We start from the raw sequence: 18248 nt of genomic DNA, 5'->3' as shown, positions 1-18248 counted from the left end.
TTAAATTGAGCTATTGCTGAAAGAACTGTCTTGAAAGGAACCATCTCAGTAGGACATGGCTGTTACAACATACAGACAATTGTGAAAGGTCCATCAAATCGGTTGTATAAAACATAATTTTGAAAGATGACTTCAAAAGGAATTGTGGTGGGTTGGCAAGAAAGGCGTCCATTAAGCTCCTTTCAGGAACAGTGTGAATTTAATGAGTTTGTAATGGTTGCTATGGGCTTCGGCATGTTTGCTGAGGTCATGGAAGGTGGCATGGTGAGCAGCTACAGCAGAGTGCATTTGTGGTTCACCTCAGTGGGGACAAGCGAGAGGTTGGTCTGATTCCTCGCACTTGCAGTTGTAGTTCAGAGCTCTATATATATTTATTGAGTCACAATTTGTTTCAAATTGCATCAAAAGCAGATAGCTCTTGTCTACCGAATCATGACAGGCTGCATATAACAAGTGTTGAGATGTTTGAGATGTTCAATTCACCTTATGGGCAATTTATGTAAGATTGTGGAGAATTGCTTCCATGGTCATGACCCTCGTAATTCAAAACAAGCCTCCTTTAGCAAGTGTCGACGAATCATTGTTTGGCTCTAGTTAAGTCATCAGCAAACAGCAGCCTAAAACGTAGCCCTCAAAGAGCCTGCACTGTCTTTCTTACAGCACAAAAGGGAGCCGAGAGAAGGAGGACAAAGAGAAGAGTGGGAAGGAGAAGAAGGAGAAAAAGGAGAAGAACCCGGCGAGCACTCCAGAGACCAAGGCAGGAGGGAAGGAGAAGCAGCAGAAGGAGGACAGGGCTGGCAAAGATGAGAAGGCCGCCGACGGCAAAGAGAAGACGCCCAAGGGTGACAAAGAAAAGAGGAAGGACGACAAGAAGGACGAGAAGGGCAAGGGCGATGGGAAGGGTGCCGACAAAGAGCCATCCAAGGAGCGAGACGTGGCCAAGGAGGGCAAGCTCAAGGAAAGTGGCAAGGGAGAGAAGAATGCCGCAGCCACCTCCCTCAAATCCCCAGTTCCCAGATCAGAAGGAGCAGAGTCTGAGCGGGGTAAGGCAATGGGCTCGAGTATGGAGTTGACGCTTGCATCATTATAGCTCTCTGAGGTGGAAACCTAAAGCTTGAGAGCAGATTTCCTGATAATGTATTAGGTAGACACAGTTGGCTTGAGCTGGGCAGTGACTGTTGTACTGCCCGTTCAGTAGACTGGACAAAAAAGAAAACCACAAAAACGGAGATCTGCCTAATTTGGTCATGGAGTTTGGGACAGCATGATAGATGCAGTCTCAAAGACCAAGAAGGATAAGGACATTATTGAGGCAATTAATCCAAGAAGGTTTCTCCTTAAAAGAAAAGGAAAAAGAAAACCATTTAATTAAATGCAAACATTTCCAAATTTACTGACAGAAGACCATTTCTTTTGTTAGTAATAAGTGATAATCTAAGGTATATGGGATAATGCATACCAAAGCTGCTGATCTATCTCCCTCTAGAAGTAAGTCCTGTTCTTCAGAACATGATTATGGAGTGGAGTGTTTTAGATAAGTTGAGTCTAAGCAAAATTTAACATTGATCTCCAGTATCAGGAGTAGACAGACATTGAAGCATCAGGTTGTGGGTCAGGAAGGAAAATGACAGAAGCGAGCATCAGGAGAAAAGTCAGGAGTGTAACTCGTATATGGATTCTTTCTCAACATTTGATTGTGGAGTTTAAAATGTAAGTCCTGATACCCAAACTAACATTACTGAGCACAGTTCTGTGGCTTATCTTCAAAGGCTTGTTTAATTGAATAATGCCTGGGATTTTGGATGAGTAAGTCACCCATTCATATTTTGCACCACAGTCTAATAAACTGCATCTAAGCCCCAGTAATGAATGGAAAACAAAAGGTCACCAGCAAAAATAAATTCAATTAAATTTTTTGGTGATAACCTTTCTCTTAGACTCATTAGTCACAAAGTGTCATGTAATGCCTAACCAATTTTGTAGGCCTTGTGAAATCCTTCACAGTTTTAGCCGGATTTTGAAAGGCTGTGTTTGTTTCTTCAACTTCCAGAACAAAAAAGACGAAAGCTCGACACCCACTCTCCACCATCGCACTCCTCTGCGGTTAAGGTTAGTATGGCCTGAGGAGGGCAGTGCCCTTGTTTCCTCTTGTCCCTTCCCCCACGTCGGAGAGCCAATGTTTTATCCACACCATCCTCGTCTCTCCCCCCTCCCACGAGAGCATTCAAAGGAGGTCTCTGGAACCCATCCTTCATTGGAGCAGCAGGGGGGAGAAGTTACGCATTGTATATGGACTATTTTTTTTTTTTTTTGGAGAGAATATTTTTAATACGTATCCATTTTTTTACGATGGAATACTGTGGACTTGCCAAAAAACCCACAAATTTCACCTTTTTTGCCCCTTCTTTTTTTGGCTTTTTTGTATGTGCTGGAAAGAAAATCATCTGAAGTGCCTCTGAAAATATTTTTATCATATAAAGTGTTTTTGTAAACATAGGTATTATATTTTTCTAAATCACCGTATTGTTATTTTTCAATTTTTTGACCGGTGTCTGCTTCATCTATAGCATATTATCTATCAAGAAAGAATAAAAGTAAATAAATGAATCCAGGAATTTTTTCCCTCCTCCTTAAATGCCAAGATGAGAATGCATGGAAGAGATCCTGCATATTACATCAAGTAAGATCACCCCGTTGTCCGTGCTTCCTGAAGGGGGTGGAGTGTTCTGCTGCCGTTTTGGATCCTCCTGTCAAGAGCAATCTCCTCTTTACCACCACCTTTTTTTTCTTTCCCAGCATTCACATATGAGTGAATTCCCGCCCCGCCCCTTTTGTTTTTTGTTTGTATTTTTTGTTTAGTTTTTTTGGGCGGGCTTTTGGAGGTTTTTTGTGGTGAGCGTCTGCACCCAGCGGCGGCAAAGCGGTCCAGCGAGCCCTGCCTCTGCTCCTGCAGCCCTTCTGTTCCTCCCGTGAAGGCAGACGGGCCTTCCAGCTAACCGGGGAGCATTCCTCAACGCACCACCAGCAGCCACCATGTAGAGAGGGGAAACTGCCTGCGAGGAAACCAAAACGAAACCAAAACAAAAGCCTTTCCAGAGGGAGCTGCTTACCTCCAACCAGGGAGCTTGTAATTCTATATGCACCCTAACCTCCGAGACCTTACATCACCAAGTTTACACTTAGGACATCTATACATTCAGCCCTGATGTAGCAGTGCTCCACCATGTTAGAATGCTAGCTGAAGTTAGTTTGTTTTTATTATCTCCAGCACTCACACAGTGAATTGGTAGAATCTAATCATCATTTAGACCAAAGCACCTGGCTCATCTGCAGGCTTTAATGGTCAGGACAGCAGAGTTCTCCAGGCACGTCCAGACGCTGACGCTCCTGCTTAGGCCAGTTTTTAGGCTCTGTGGTCCGCTTTCTTCATCCACTAACCATGTCAAAGTTCTAGTCTTTCAAGGTGTTTAAGGGGACGTATTGAATGCCGGCTGGCCTCCCCTCCCCCAACCCTTTCTCCTGCTGTGTGCCAACCTCTTCAGCTCATCTGTCATCTCCGTTCATTCCTACAGGACGGTCTCAACGACTTTAAGGAATCGACCTCCAAGGTTTGAACTATTTCAATGTCTCGACATCTCTGATATGCGTTTGCTTTTTTTAAGAAATGGTATCAGGCTTGCAGGAATTAGTGCTTTGCATTTGATGACTTGCTAGTTAAGTTGTTAAATAGCTGTTATTACTTGGTGGATTAGCATTCAGGAGGTTCTGGTCTCTCCAGTTCTGGAGATTACTAATAGTACCACTGATGCATTTTGTCAACGCTTTCAGATGTCAGTGGTTTTGATTCTGGTTTCATGATTGCAGGTTTTGCCCCCTTTTACCATTTAGATGAAAACGAACGTCTCGGGTGATGGTCATATGCAGGTTTGCTCAGTAGGCCTATAAACTACAGGCTTGTGCTGTCCCCGTATTGTATTACCAGCTTGACACTCAGAGCTGCTTTGTGTACCTGATGTGGAGCAGTGGTTTTCACTCATTTGTTCTTTTTTTCTGAGGCACACCAACGTGTTTGAACTGGTTTAGCTTTTCTGAATATTATTTTCTCTTTAAAACAAAGCTACTAAGCACAGAGATGAAGTTGCTGTAAGCTAGGAGTTCAGGCTTATGGTGTACATTTAGTACGATATAATCTGTTTCCATGTGTTAACAAGGTTCTGCTCAATTTACATTTTGTAAAACGACAAAGCCCTTCATTAACCCAAAATTTGCGTCTCACCAGAAAGAAATTGTCTTGTCATTCCATTTCTTCACACACAGACTGCATTTTCCCGAGCCTTCTCCTTGCTTCTCAGCCCGTGATTGGACTCTGGATCCTCGCTCACTCTGCTTTTCCATACCAGACTCGTTTTGAACAGCTCCTGTCAGCTAGTGCAGAGATAAAACAGTTTTGCTGTTATGGTCACTGAAGGCAATGGCAGGATATTTGAAAATATGCTGATGGCATCTCTCACGAAAGCAATCCAGCTGAATTTTGAGTAGGCTGCTCTTCCTTCCCTCTCTCTCAGGGACAGTTTTCAAGGTATTCCCAGATATTACTGTGATTTGATGTTATTAAATAAACATCTGATGTGTTGTGGGCTAGCATTATTTGGGGAGATATTGTACATTCCATGTCACGTGTGTGGGTATGAGGGGTAGGTGTGAGGGGTGTGTGTGGGTGTGGGTGGGTGTGAGGGGTGTGGGTGTGTGAGGGGTGTGTGGGTGAGGGGGGTGGGTGAGGGGTGTGGGTGAGGGGGGGGTGTGTGTGGGTGAGGGGGGGTGGGTGAGGGGGGTGTGTGGGTGTGGGTGAGGGGGGGTGGGTGTGGGTGAGGGGGGGTGTGGGTGGGTGAGGGGGGGGGTGCGTGGGTGGGGGGTGTGGGTGAGGGGGTGTGTGGGTGGGGGGGGGTGTGTGTGTGGGTGAGGGGGTGTGTGGGTGAGGGGGGTGTGTGTGTGTGGGTGAGGGGGTGTGTGGGTGAGGGGGGTGTGTGTGTGTGGGTGAGGGTGTGTGTGTGTGTGTGGGTGAGGGTGTGTGTGTGTGAGTGAGGGTGTGTGTGTGTGTGTGTGGGTGAGGAGGGGGGTGTGGGTGAGGGGGTGGGTGTGGGTGAGGGGGGGTGTGTGTGTGTGTGGGTGAGGGGGGGTGTGTGGGTGAGGGTGTGTGTGGGTGTGGGTGAGGGGGTGTGTGTGTGTGTGGGTGAGGGGGGTGTGTGTGTGTGGGTGAGGGGTGTGTGTGTGTGGGTGAGGGGTGTGTGTGTGTGTGTGTGGGTGAGGGGGGTGTGGGTGAGGGGTGTGTGTGTGTGGGTGAGGGGGGTGTGTGTGTGTGGGTGAGGTGGGTGAGGGGGGTGTGTGTGTGTGGGTGAAGGGTGTGTGGGTGAGGGGTGCGGGTGTGTGGGTGAGGGGTGTGTTTGGTGTGTGTGTGGGTGAGGGGTGTGTGTGTGTGTGGGTGAGGGGTGTGTGTGTGTGTGGGTGAGGGGTGTGTGTGGGTGAGGGGTGTGTGTGGGTGAGGGGTGTGTGTGTGTGTGGGTGAGGGGTGTGTGTGTGTGTGGGTGAGGGGTGTGTGTGGTGTGAGTGTGTGTGTGAGGAGTGTGTGTGTGAGGAGTGTGTGTGTGTGGAGTGTGTGTGTGTGTGTGAGGGGTGTGTGTGTGAGGGGTGTATGTGTGAGGGGTGTATGAGTGTGAGGGGTGTATGAGTGTGAGGGGTGTATGAGTGTGAGGGGTGTATGAGTGTGAGGGGTGTATGAGTGTGAGGGGTGTATGAGTGTGAGGGGTGTGTGAGTGTGAGTGGGTGTGGGTGGGTGTGGGTGTGGGTGTGAGTGGGGTGTGTGTGTGTGTGTGTGAGGGGTGTGTGTGTGTGAGGGGTGTGTGTGTGTGAGGGGTGTGTGTGTGTGAGGGGTGTGTGTGTGAGGGGTGTGGGGGGGGTGTGTGAGGGGTGTGTGTGTGTGAGGGGTGTGTGTGTGTGAGGGGTGTGTGTGTGAGGGGTGTGGGGGGTGTGTGTGTGAGGGGTGGGTGAGGTGGGTGGGTGAGGGGTGTGTGTGTGTGTGGGTGAGGGGTGTGTGTGTGTGTGTGTGAGGGGTGTGTGTGTGTGTGTGAGGGGTGTGTGTGTGTGTGTGTGTGTGAGGGGTGTGTGTGTGGGTGAGGGGGGGGTGTGTGGGTGGGGGGTGTGGGTGAGGGGGTGTGTGGGTGAGGGGGGGTGTGTGTGTGTGGGTGAGGGGGGTGTGTGTGTGTGTGGGTGAGGGTGTGTGTGTGGGTGAGGGTGTGTGTGTGTGTGGGTGAGGAGGGGGGTGTGGGTGAGGGGGGGTGTGGGTGAGGGGGTGGGTGTGGGTGAGGGGGTGTGTGTGTGTGTGTGGGTGAGGGGGGGTGTGTGGGTGAGGGTGTGTGTGGGTGTGGGTGAGGGGGTGTGTGGGTGAGGGGGGTGTGTGTGTGTGGGTGAGGGGTGTGTGTGTGTGGGTGAGGGGTGTGTGTGTGTGTGTGGGTGAGGGGGGTGTGGGTGAGGGGTGTGTGTGGGTGAGGGGTGTGTGTGTGTGTGGGTGAGGGGGGTGTGGGTGAGGGGGGTGTGTGTGTGTGGGTGAAGGGTGTGTGGGTGAGGGGTGCGGGTGTGTGGGTGAGGGGTGTGTTTGGTGTGTGTGTGGGTGAGGGGTGTGTGTGTGTGTGGGTGAGGGGTGTGTGTGTGGGTGAGGGGTGTGTGTGTGTGAGGAGTGTGTGTGTGAGGAGTGTGTGTGTGAGGAGTGTGTGTGTGAGGAGTGTGTGTGTGAGGAGTGTGTGTGTGTGGAGTGTGTGTGTGTGTGAGGGGTGTGTGTGTGAGGGGTGTATGAGTGTGAGGGGTGTATGAGTGTGAGGGGTGTATGAGTGTGAGGGGTGTGTGAGTGTGAGGGTGTGAGTGTGAGTGGGTGTGGGTGTGGGTGTGAGTGTGAGTGGGTGTGAGTGTGTGTGAGTGTGTGTGTGTGTGTGTGAGTGTGAGGGGTGTGTGTGTGTGGGGTGTGTGTGTGTGAGGGGTGTGTGTGTGAGGGGTGTGGGGGGTGTGTGTGAGGGGTGTGGGGGGTGTGTGTGAGGGGTGTGGGGGGTGTGTGTGAGGGGTGTGGGGGGTGTGTGTGAGGGGTGTGTGTGTGTGTGAGGGGTGGGTGGGTGAGGGGTGTGGGTGTGTGTGTGTGAGGGGTGTGTGTGTGTGTGTGTGAGGGGTGTGTGTGTGTGTGTGAGGGGTGTGTGTGTGTGGGGTGTGGGTGTGTGTGTGTGGGGTGTGTGTGTGTGTGGGGTGTGTGTGTGTGTGTGAGGGGTGTGTGTGTGTGTGAGGGGTGTGTGTGTGTGTGTGAGGGGTGTGTGTGTGTGTGTGTGTGTGTGTGTGTGAGGGGTGTGTGTGTGTGTGAGGGGTGTGTGTGTGTGTGTGGGTGTGTGTGAGGGGTGTGTGTGTGTGTGTGGGTGTGTGTGAGGGGTGTGTGAGGGGTGTGTGTGTGTGTGAGGGGTGGGTGTGTGTGTGTGAGGTGGGTGTGTGTGTGTGTGAGGGGTGTGTGTGTGTGTGAGGGGTGGGTGTGTGAGGGGTGGGTGTGTGTGTGAGGGGTGTGTGTGTGAGGGGTGTGTGTGTGAGGGGTGTGTGTGTGTGTGGGGTGTGTGTGTGTGTGAGGGGTGTGTGTGAGGGGTGTGTGTGTGTGTGAGGGGTGTGTGAGGGGTGTGTGGGTGAGGAGGGTGTGGGTGAGGGGGGTGTGGGTGAGGGGTGTGTGTGGGTGAGGGGTGTGTGTGGGTGAGGGGTGTGTGTGGGTGAGGGGTGTGTGAGGAGTGTGGGTGTGTGAGGAGTGTGGGTGTGTGAGGAGTGGGTGTGAGGTGTGTGTGTGTGAGGGGTGTGTGTGTGTGAGGGGTGTGTGTGTGTGAGGGGTGTGTGTGTGTGAGGGGTGGGTGTGTGTGAGGGGTGGGGGGGGGTGTGTGAGGGGTGTGTGTGTGTGTGAGGGGTGTGTGTGTGTGTGTGAGGTGGGTGTGTGTGTGTGTGAGGGGTGTGTGTGTGTGTGAGGGGTGGGTGTGTGAGGGGTGGGTGTGTGTGTGAGGGGTGTGTGTGTGAGGGGTGTGTGTGAGCGGTGTGTGTGTGAGGGGTGTGTGTGTGAGGGGTGTGTGTGTGTGTGGGGTGTGTGTGTGTGTGAGGGGTGTGTGTGAGGGGTGTGTGTGTGTGTGAGGGGTGTGTGAGGGGTGTGTGGGTGAGGAGGGTGTGGGTGAGGGGGGTGTGGGTGAGGGGTGTGTGTGGGTGAGGGGTGTGTGAGGAGTGTGGGTGTGTGAGGAGTGTGGGTGTGTGAGGAGTGTGGGTGTGTGAGGAGTGGGTGTGAGGTGTGTGTGTGTGAGGGGTGTGTGTGTGTGAGGGGTGTGTGTGTGTGAGGGGTGTGTGTGTGTGAGGGGTGTGTGTGTGTGAGGGGTGGGTGTGTGTGAGGGGTGGGGGTGGGTGTGTGAGGGGGGTGGGGGTGTGAGGGGGGTGGGTGTGTGAGTGAGTGGGGGTGGGTGGGTGTGGGTGTGTGTGTGTGTGTGTGTGAGGGGTGTGTGTGTGTGTGTGTGAGGGGTGTGTGTGTGTGTGTGTGAGGGGTGTGTGAGGGGTGTGTGTGTGTGTGAGGGGTGTGTGTGTGAGGGGTGTGTGTGTGTGAGGGGTGTGTGTGTGTGTGAGGGGTGTGTGTGAGGGGTGTGTGTGTGTGTGAGGGGTGTGTGAGGGGGGTGTGGGTGAGGGGGGTGTGGGTGAGGGGTGTGGGTGGGTGAGGGGTGTTTGAGGAGTGTGGGTGTGTGAGGGGTGGGTGTGTGAGGGGTGTGGGTGTGTGAGGGGTGTGGGTGTGTGAGGGGTGTGTGTGTGTGTGTGAGGGGTGTGTGTGTGTGTGAGGGGTGTGTGTGTGTGTGTGAGGGGTGTGTGAGGGGGGTGTGGGTGGGTGAGGGGTGTGGGTGGGTGAGGGGTGTGTGAGGAGTGTGGGTGTGTGAGGAGTGGGTGTGTGAGGTGTGTGTGTGTGAGGGGTGGGTGTGTGTGTGTGAGGGGTGGGTGTGTGAGGGGTGTGGGTGTGTGAGTGAGTGAGTGGGTGTGTGTGTGTGGGTGGGTGTGGGTGTGTGTGTGTGAGGGGTGTGTGTGGGTGTGTGAGGGGTGTGTGTGTGAGGGGTGTGTGTGTGTGTGAGGGGTGTGTGTGTGTGTGTGTGAGGTGTGTGTGTGTGTGAGGTGTGTGTGTGTGTGAGGGGTGTGAGTGTGTGTGTGTGTGAGGGGTGTGGGTGTGTGTGTGTGTGAGGGGTGTGTGATTGTGTGGGTGTGTGTGTGTGTGTGAGGGGTGTGTGATTGTGTGGGTGTGTGAGGGGTGTGTGAGGTGTGTGTGAGGTGTGTGTGTGTGTGAGGTGTGTGTGTGTGAGGGGTGGGTGTGTGTGTGAGGGGTGGGTGTGTGTGTGAGGGGTGGGTGTGTGTGTGAGGGGGGTGGGTGTGTGAGGGGGGTGGGTGTGTGAGTGAGTGGGTGTGTGAGTGTGTGGGTGTGGGTGGGTGTGGGTGTGTGTGTGTGAGGGGGGTGTGTGAGGGGTGTGTGTGTGTGTGAGGGGTGTGTGTGTGTGTGAGGGGTGTGTGTGTGTGTGTGAGGGGTGTGTGTGTGTGTGTGTGTGTGTGAGGGGTGTGTGTGTGTGTGTGTGAGGGGTGTGTGTGTGTGTGTGAGGGGTGTGTGTGTGTGTGAGGGGTGTGGGTGTGTGAGGGGTGTGTGATTGTGTGGGTGTGTGAGGGGTGTGTGAGGTGTGTGTGTGTGAGGTGTGTGTGCGTGTGAGGTGCGTGTGAGGTGTGTGTGAGGTGTGAGGTGTGTGTGAGGTGTGTGTGTGAGGTGTGTGTGTGAGGTGTGTGTGTGTGTGAGGTGTGTGTGTGTGTGGTGTGTGTGTGAGGGGTGTGTGTGTGAGGGGTGGGTGGGTGTGGGTGTGGGGTGGGTGGGTGTGGGGTGGGTGGGTGTGGGGTGTGTGTGTGTGTGTGGGGTGTGGGGTGGGTGGGTGTGTGTGTGTGTGTGAGGGGTGGGTGGTGGGTATGTATGTATGTATGTATGCATGCAGATAGATTTTGAAAGGCATATTGCATTTCTGGTATGAAGGATTCTCTAGCATGCCCCTCTAATTTTTAGTGAAAATCATTCACACATTCTTAGTGTTTGCAATTTTGTCTTTCTTGTATGTTGGGAGCTTGTACTACCCTGTAGCACTTGTGTAATGCCTAAACCGTTGCACATAAAACATGGAATATATTTGGAGAGAGAGAATTCAGTAGATTGTTATGTTTGTTTAAATGACCAAAGGCAACCATTGCTTTCAGAAATGACCACTAGGGAAGCTTGGTTGTTGCCAGCGATTAAAGCGCATAAACGACCACGTCTTTACGTCTTACGTAACAGTGTTGGGATGGCTGCCTGTGGAAAACCACATACCTACCACACTGCATGGTACTTCAGCTCCAGCATATCCACTTGTAATGTCTGTTAAATGTGATGGTGTTGATGCTTATTTTCTCAAATAAGTCTTTTCATGGTCATGATAAACCATGATATTTTCAGCTGCTTTTAGAAACTCATAGCTTTAGCTGGCATTGTAGGATTTTAACCTACTCTGAAATACTATACTATACTGTATAATATAATAGTATAATAATAGTGTGTCTCACACACACACACACACACACACACACACACACACACACACACACACACACACACAATCCATATATATATATATAAACACACCATAAATTAAGTGTAAGTATGTCTGTACACACCTTTAATTTAGGCTATCTTGCTTATTTTTTGTTCAGGAATATCAAAGACCATAGCAAGTACTGAATTAGTCAATGGCTAAAATGTTAAAAGAGAAACAATTAAAGATTAGAGTGGTATTTAGGCATCACTGGTGATGGGCACAAATTATATGACCCTTGTTCTGGATAGTATTGCCCTAAGATCAGAGCAAATGTTAGAGAGATTCCAAGAAGTCTGCTTATTCATCAGTAGAAACAAAGGTCTAGTTTTCCAAATAGTTGTGACAGTGGAAAAGGGCAAGTGTGTTTTATTGTGATGGGTAAAATGTATTTCTGCACGGACTGAATTACATGGACCAAATGTCTGAATTTAAATCGCAAAGTGAGCTATTGGGGCCCCAAGCTGCCAACATCCAAACCAAGATTCTGATGTACAGTACTGATGTACAGTCGTCTGCCTCCACTGCTTTTCAAGTCAGACGTCCTCTGGCCTAATGGTCATCATTCAAATTTGCTTTCTTGCCACCGTTTGATGAACGGAATAATGTGTTAGCCACTATTGTGGTGACTGGAGAGAAAGAAAAAAAAACAGGAAGTTCTGTATTTCTGTATGAAATTTTGACTTTATTTGAATGCCCAAAGATGTTACGCACCTTGGGCAAGGGAGAAAAATCTGTAAGGTTCCTAATTAACCAACAGGAATGGGCCTTAACAACTTAGGACCTTCTACAGTTCCACTGCACTGTCACTCCTTCAGCCACTCATTCTTCTGCCCTAATGAGCTCTCTTGCTCCCTCACTTTCTCTCGCTTTCTTGTGCGTGCTCTCTCCCCCTCTCTCTCCCCCTCTTCCCCCCTCTCTGTGCTTTGTTTGGCTTCTTTTTCTTAGTGTCTATTAGCAGAGAAGATCTGTGGTGGCGTTTCAGTAGGTGATATAATCTTAGTAGCTAACACCGACAGACTGCTGGGACTGTTGTCAATTACAAAGCCCCCACCTTCAAGCTCATACAGCTGTCCTCCTGCACATGCTCTCCCAGCTGTGTGAGGCTGTTTCTTGTTCCCTGCTCATGTTGCAGTAGCATAACCTGTCTTTTACAGTGCTGTCAAATTATCAGATCCTTTTTGGTTAACGCTCGTTTCTTGGCTTTTGTCGTTTGTATGGCTCCGTTCAGATTGGACTGTGGAGAATTTGTCTAATGAGCTTCTGTATTGACAGCGATGTACTGAAGGCGGATTTAAGCCTTGTTAAATTGCAGAGATGTTACATGCAGGAAGCATTATGGGCAAGTCATTCCCTTTTGATAGCGGTCTGGTGGTAACAAAGTCTGCCACTAGAGGAATGCCAGTCTGGAACTTTTCAGAATATAGCTTTCGTTTGTTACTGAAAATGATAACTCCATGAACAGTGTTTACTTTTATGGTCCATGTGATGTGTTGATGATGAGATTATCTATCTATTTGTTTATTTATTTATTTTTGCTTTGGCCAGATTTGTTTAGAAAATGATGAATAGCATCAAAAATATTGTTATTTATTGCGCCCAGCCTTTCGCAGGCAGGACATGACCACATGTGGCAAGCCAATCTTTAATGAAAATGTCTTTTTTCCCTTCAGCCTTCTGAAATAGATGGTCATTAAACATAGAGTTAAGCCTGGATCTTTTGACACAGCCTGTCCTCACTCTGGCCTTGCACTGATTTCAGCTGATGCTTTGTGCATATGACCACCTCAAAGCACTGACTTAAATCATTGTATGAAACTTTAATATATATGCTCAAATTAAAACATTCAAAAGAAAAATGGTTAATGTAATGATGATTTATGATTGGTGGTGGTGGTATGAGCTAGCCTTTATTATATTGTTGTCATATCTTTTCCTGCCTTTTTGTGCATGCTGGAGATGGCAGTAGGATCCTGGCTCACTCATGTGTGATGTCCAGGTGTGAAGTCTGGTTTAGAGCCTGCCTCATCTCCCTTGGCCCACGCTCACGGTGTGCCAGCGGTCTCTATGGGCTGCTCCCACTCTCGCAGTATGAGCCTTTAACCCCTGCCTTTAATCCCATCCTCCCCCACCCCACCCCGGCTTCACCCTCTACACCCCCCCACCCCACCCCCCACAGCATCACGCCAACCACAGCGCAGGCCTGTCCAAGGGTGAGGCCGACAAGAAAGAGTCCGACAAGCCCAGGGATCGCTCCAAAGAGAGGGAGAAGAAGGAAGACAGGAAAGAACGCAAACGAGTGAGTACTCTGCCACTGTTGCCACCGCTTTGATATCAACAGCATGGTGGGAGGGAGAGTCTCGTGGCGCTACTAGTCTGGCAGCAGGACGAGTGCTTTATCGGGCCTGCGTCGGATCCGATGTCATGAGGCATTCAACCGAGTCGTCATCTTCCTCGCCGTCTGAGCCAAACGACCAGCAGATGTTAAGCTCCTGCACTGAAGGAAGCAGACAAGGAAGGGTACCGATTACAATCGCTCCATTTTGATTTTCTCCCCCCTTGTGTGTCTAGGATTACTCAAACAGTGACCGCGAGATGAGCCAGGAGACCAAGCGCCGCAAAGACGAGAATGGAACGAGTGAGTTGCAAACATCCTTTGTTCCAAATGTGCGCCACAGTAAGAGGTAGAAGGAGGCAGGAGGGCAGGCTGGGGATGCAGGGGTGGGGTCAGTGAAAAGGAAAGCCCTGCCCCTGACCCCCGCCCTCTCCGGCCGAGGCAGTCGCCCTTGGCGTGCTGCCTCGTGCGTGCATGTCGGCGTGTGTTTTCCTCCTCCTCCTCACTCCGGCTGCGCTGTTTCTCGTCCGCTCCGGCTGCCGTCCCGCAGACTCCTCCAAGCACAGCAAGAGTGCCAGCCCGCCGGACTCACCCCGCTCCAACGACAAGGACAACAGCAAGCGCTCCAAATCCACCAGCAAAGACAAGAGTGATCTGGCAAAAGCCGACAAGACCTCTGGAGGCAAAAAGGTAGTGGCACCCAGAGCCCCTTGGATGAACGATCATTGCAGCTCTATAACAGGAGCCCTTGGAGATGCACAGGCAGATGTTTATTTGTACTGCTTTGTTGCATTGTTTTAAAGACGAAGTCTTCCTGCCCTCCTTGCATTAACTTCATTTCTTTCAGTGCAAATGTAAACTGCCCTACACTGCTTTTTGGCCTCAGATCTGTTAGTCCTTCTTAGAGCTATTCATGATATTCAAGAAGGTGGGGTTGAGACAAATGGAGTATAACTTCTGAAATTCTCATTACTACAGAAGATGTAAATATAGGGATTTACTGGTGAGTTTTGACTACTAATGACTCCTATCAGCATATATTCATGCTCAGTCAGTTATTTAGATTTTTTGCTAAAGCAAAGATTTTTTTGCCACTAAAAATGTCATTGAAGCTGCAAAATCATTATTTAATTTCTTGGGTATGAGCTCTGGAATTAGGAGTAAGGTCAGCTATTTCTGCACCGGAACGTTCAAGATCTTTCTGCTTGCTCACACCACTACCACATTCCTCTTCAGACCAAGGCAGAGGTCTAGTTTTTTAGTTTCTTTTTACTGCTAGACAAAAAGTGGAGTCATGAGTTGTCAGTGATTGGTAGTGAATACAGTATGCAGCCCAAGGGTTAATATTTTTATTTGATTTATTTTTCTCCATTCAGCTCCATGAAGGAGTGAGCTTTTTCTGGTGTTTGTGCAGGGGAGGATGGAGCTACATTCTGCTAACTTACAAAGGAGCCTGCACTTCTTTGAAAGTACTCTCATGTTGCCTCATTTATTTGCTTTTCTTGCTTTATTAAAGGAATCCAGGCATGACAAAGAAAAATCAGAAAAAAAGAGAGACAGCACCGGTGCGAAAGAAGACAAAAAACAATATCCTTTGAAGTTTTAGCTATTAGTGAATACATTGTGGATTCGCTTTTGATTTTTTGTAAAGAAACTGAAGCCCCACCCCCAAAAAAAGATGTGATACTGTTACACAACTATCTCATGAGATCTTCTCTGTAACTTCTCTGTAAACTGCACCCTTTCTATCTGGGGTTTCCCTTGTGTTCCATACCTGCTCGGTTTGTGTCTCTTCTGTAACATGATTTCTTTCCCTAACATTTTGCACTCATAAATCATCTGAAAAGCACAGATAATGTATGCTGACAAGATCAAGGTAAGACATGGCCCCTGTTCGATTGTGTATTGTGCAGTGCTGGGCTCAATTCACAGAGCATATCTCTCTCTATGTCCCTGCTGCTCTAGTCTATAGCAAATAAATGTTATAAATGTTTGAATGACACACTAATTTTAAAATGGCTAATTTAAGAGATTTAAAAATGGTGCAGTTGCACTCCATGTCTGCTTTTGCTGCATCTCTATCTGCAATACTATTTAAATATTACAGCATCTTGTCACATGAAAAATGCTGAAAAGTTCTGATGATCGTTATTATACCCATACAGAATTCCCTGTTGTGACCTTTGACGAGCATGGGGACCTCCATTCGCCCGAAACTCCTTTTAGCTATGTCAGCATCTTCATTCTTTTTCCCCATCAGCCTGAGCAGAGGATTCATTTGCACCCTAGCCACTTCTCTCTTTCTCTTTCTTTTTTGCCTGTGTCAATACTTTTGTTGTGTTGCCTAGAAATATTGTAGCTTGTATTTTAACCTGCCATTTTTTTATTGTGATTTTCAGTACTGTGCTGAAAGTTCATTTCCTTTAAATTTTAGCACAATGTGCTGCTGTACTTCACAGATGGAAATTAGGATCTGAATGATGTTGCTCTCAAATTTACTTGCATTTTTAATGCCTGTCAAACCCGCCCTTTTTTCTTTCCCCTTTTACCTTTTCAAGCAATCGAAAAGCATCTCCACCTCAGTTAGATTTCCAGTTTATTTATTTTTGTCTCCTCCTTTTTAAACCATATGTGATATTTAGGCTTAGGTGTGTTTGAAGCAGTAAGAATGGTCTATTTGTATATTATGTATACATTAAATAAAATGGTTACTTGTAATACATAATTTCCTGTTACTTTCATTGCAAATGTACCTTAAGCTCCTCATTGTGTGTTAAATCACGTTTTTAAAAGATTTGTATAAAACAAATGGCAAGTTGGATTTCTTCATAAATAAATGGACTACAGAAAATGGAAAGTATTCATCTCTTTGAGAACTACTTTTGGAATTTTTAATCTGCTTAAGTCTACTGGTGTATGCTTTTTTCTAAATAAAGAAGGTTTTCTCAGTGTGTCATATTCTGTCCTTTTGTGCTTTAAGAATCTGCTGACACGATTCATTTTCTTCAGCAAGTGACTCTCCCGATGTGACCAGAAATTCAGAGCTGTGTGATTTTTGCTTAGTTCAGTCATAATGTCATTCCTTGTACTTCAGGGCTGAGCTCAGGGTATCTAAGGTGCTGCAGATAGCAGAACCTGTCTTTTCACTTGCTGTAGATGGCACAAGTCTCCTTTGTTATAATCCACAGATTGCTTTTTGTGTGTCTGACTCTGTTGCACACTTTCAGGGATTTTGAACTAGTTCAGTTCTTGACAGGGTAAAATAATTTTTTCAGGTTTTAGAAGGTCTGGTGAGCATTCTCATCCAGTACCACTTAAGATTAGATAGGGAATCTCTCTCCAGCCATAGTAATGGATGCTTCGCTACGCTTGATTGTGTAATGGCTGTTACCATCCTTTGGTAAAAGCCACACATTTTATCTACACATGTAAGAAGAATTGGCTTCCTTTGGTAGATAATTCAGTGTACTGCCAGTAAGAAGAGGTAATGGTTTGTATATTCAGCTTCAAAGCATTTCCTTGCCTACTTAAAATGACTTGTAAGGCCTGGCTGATAATGAAATATTTAGTTTGAGTATTTAGAGTATGTATAATTTTGTTAAACTCTTGAAGGAACCTAATACTTCTGCATAATTTGTTGACTCCAGCTCCGAGTTTAATACTCTTCAGCCCATGAGGCATTATTCGTCATTGTCAAACAGCACTCCTAGTTGAATGCTATTGGGATGGATATCCCTCCCCTGTTCAGCATGTAAATAGAATTGTAGCCATAGCTGTTGCACATGGACTTGCTCCAGTAGGTGCAGGAAAATGGCTATGGCTGACATTTTCTGCTTTGTGCAGTGATAGTTCCACTACTTGACTGTTCTGTTTTGGGTGAAATCAAGTGGAGTTCTAATTCTGAAGTTGGGTGACCATGTTTGTTTTGCTGCAGTGTGGTGGTGTTAATCCATTGCTACAGATATGTTCAGTGACGAGAGTATTAGGAGTAGGACAGATACATCAGTAGTGCATCTCTTACCATGGCTTCACATGTGAAAAGAAATTACTGTGGTGTTCGGTAATAGCAGCTGAGGTCAAATTACAATATACTTGGCAAGTTCAGGTTGAAGGGAAGGAGATGAATGTGCAATGTATGTTTGCAGCATTCCCAGCCCTGAGTTTACACCTTTTAGCACAGTCAAGACTTTTTAGATCCTGTTTTTTACAAAAATGGCCCAATACAGTGGTGATAAAATAGCAACATCTATTTATGACTAGTTTAAAGTCAAACCACATTTTAGGATATCATTTATATATGCCAAAATCTAAATAATTAAAAAGTCTTCACAAACCTCACAACTGGATGCCCACTGGACATTTATGAATGGGGGTGGCAGGTCATAACAATGCTTACCTGGAGGGGTGTGAGAGGTATGGTGGGGAAGCATATGATGGGTCTGAGACCATTATTCAATTCAGAAAAAAGTCATTGTCTTACTTGTAGATTCTCATCTTTAGTTCAGCCCACAGATTTTCAGTGGTTTTTAGGTCAGCTGGCCTGATACTGGAGCTAGATATTTCTGGTTGGTAGCCATTTTATTTTAAAACCAATGCCTGATTTATTGAGACCAAGAACCATTCGTCTTCCTTGACCTTCTCCATGCTGATAGATGAGTAAGGGTGTGTGCATATGTTGCTCCAGGTATACACCCTAGTGAAAAATCATGGCTGACCACTTAACAGTTCTTAAATACCCAAGGGAAACAACAAAAAAGTAAGATGCTTGTGTTATTTATTGCTTTTAAGAATTTCTCTGATTGCAAAATAAGCTATTTTTCTCATTTTTGATTGATTAATGATTTTTATTAAATCTGAAATTTCTCCTGTATTATGGGTACAAAATTAAAATGGTAATTGACACTTTTTTCATAGTATTTATCTTTTTTTACTTAACTGAAGATGCTTATAATAAAATGCTCTAATAAAAACCTTGTCTTTCATTCATGTCTACAATTAAATTAAAAAAATAAATGAACAAACATCCTTAGAATCTCTTTGGACAGGGTCATTCAGCTGACAATGTCTGAAACCCAAGCTATTGTGTCCTAAAGCTTTTCATTCTTTAAAAAGTGCTATAAATGTTTTTACATGAGTATCATTTGTCAGCAAATGACAAGGAAATACTGGGTTCAGACACTTTCTGTTCCTCGGCATGCTTCTCAAGCAACAATAAAAAGCCAAAAGAGAAA

At 47.4% G+C, this 18248-nt stretch overlaps 1 protein-coding gene across 5 annotated transcripts in view; it reads left to right on the top strand.

Annotated features, from left to right (window-relative positions):
* Window positions 1–15968, top strand: part of thoc2 (THO complex 2) — a 55585-nt gene extending 39617 nt beyond the window's left edge. For 2 of the 5 annotated variants that reach the window (XM_081698659.1, XM_081698658.1), the window contains 9 exons: window positions 661–1043; window positions 2051–2109; window positions 3543–3608; window positions 12862–12981; window positions 13254–13320; window positions 13568–13707; window positions 14534–14604; window positions 14846–14893; window positions 15183–15968. In XM_081698659.1, the coding sequence (XP_081554785.1) occupies window positions 661–1043; window positions 2051–2109; window positions 3543–3608; window positions 12862–12981; window positions 13254–13320; window positions 13568–13707; window positions 14534–14604; window positions 14846–14873 (934 nt within the window). In that variant the 3' untranslated portion in view covers window positions 14874–14893; window positions 15183–15968. Of the gene's footprint in view, window positions 1–660; window positions 1044–2050; window positions 2110–2796; window positions 3198–3542; window positions 3609–12861; window positions 12982–13253; window positions 13321–13567; window positions 13708–14533; window positions 14605–14845; window positions 14894–15182 lie in introns of those variants that run through there. The other 3 variants (XM_035532043.2, XR_014117463.1, XM_081698660.1) reach the window with 3 other exon arrangements.
* Window positions 15969–18248: the final 2280 nt, after the last annotated feature.

The sequence above is a fragment of the Electrophorus electricus genome, chromosome 16 (assembly GCF_041902795.1).
Source record: "Electrophorus electricus isolate QZ-2024a chromosome 16, ASM4190279v1, whole genome shotgun sequence".
NCBI classification, from domain to species: Eukaryota; Metazoa; Chordata; class Actinopteri; order Gymnotiformes; family Gymnotidae; genus Electrophorus; species Electrophorus electricus.
The sequence above is the reverse complement of the archived record's forward strand: the minus strand, read 5'-3'. Positions and strand labels throughout refer to the sequence as shown.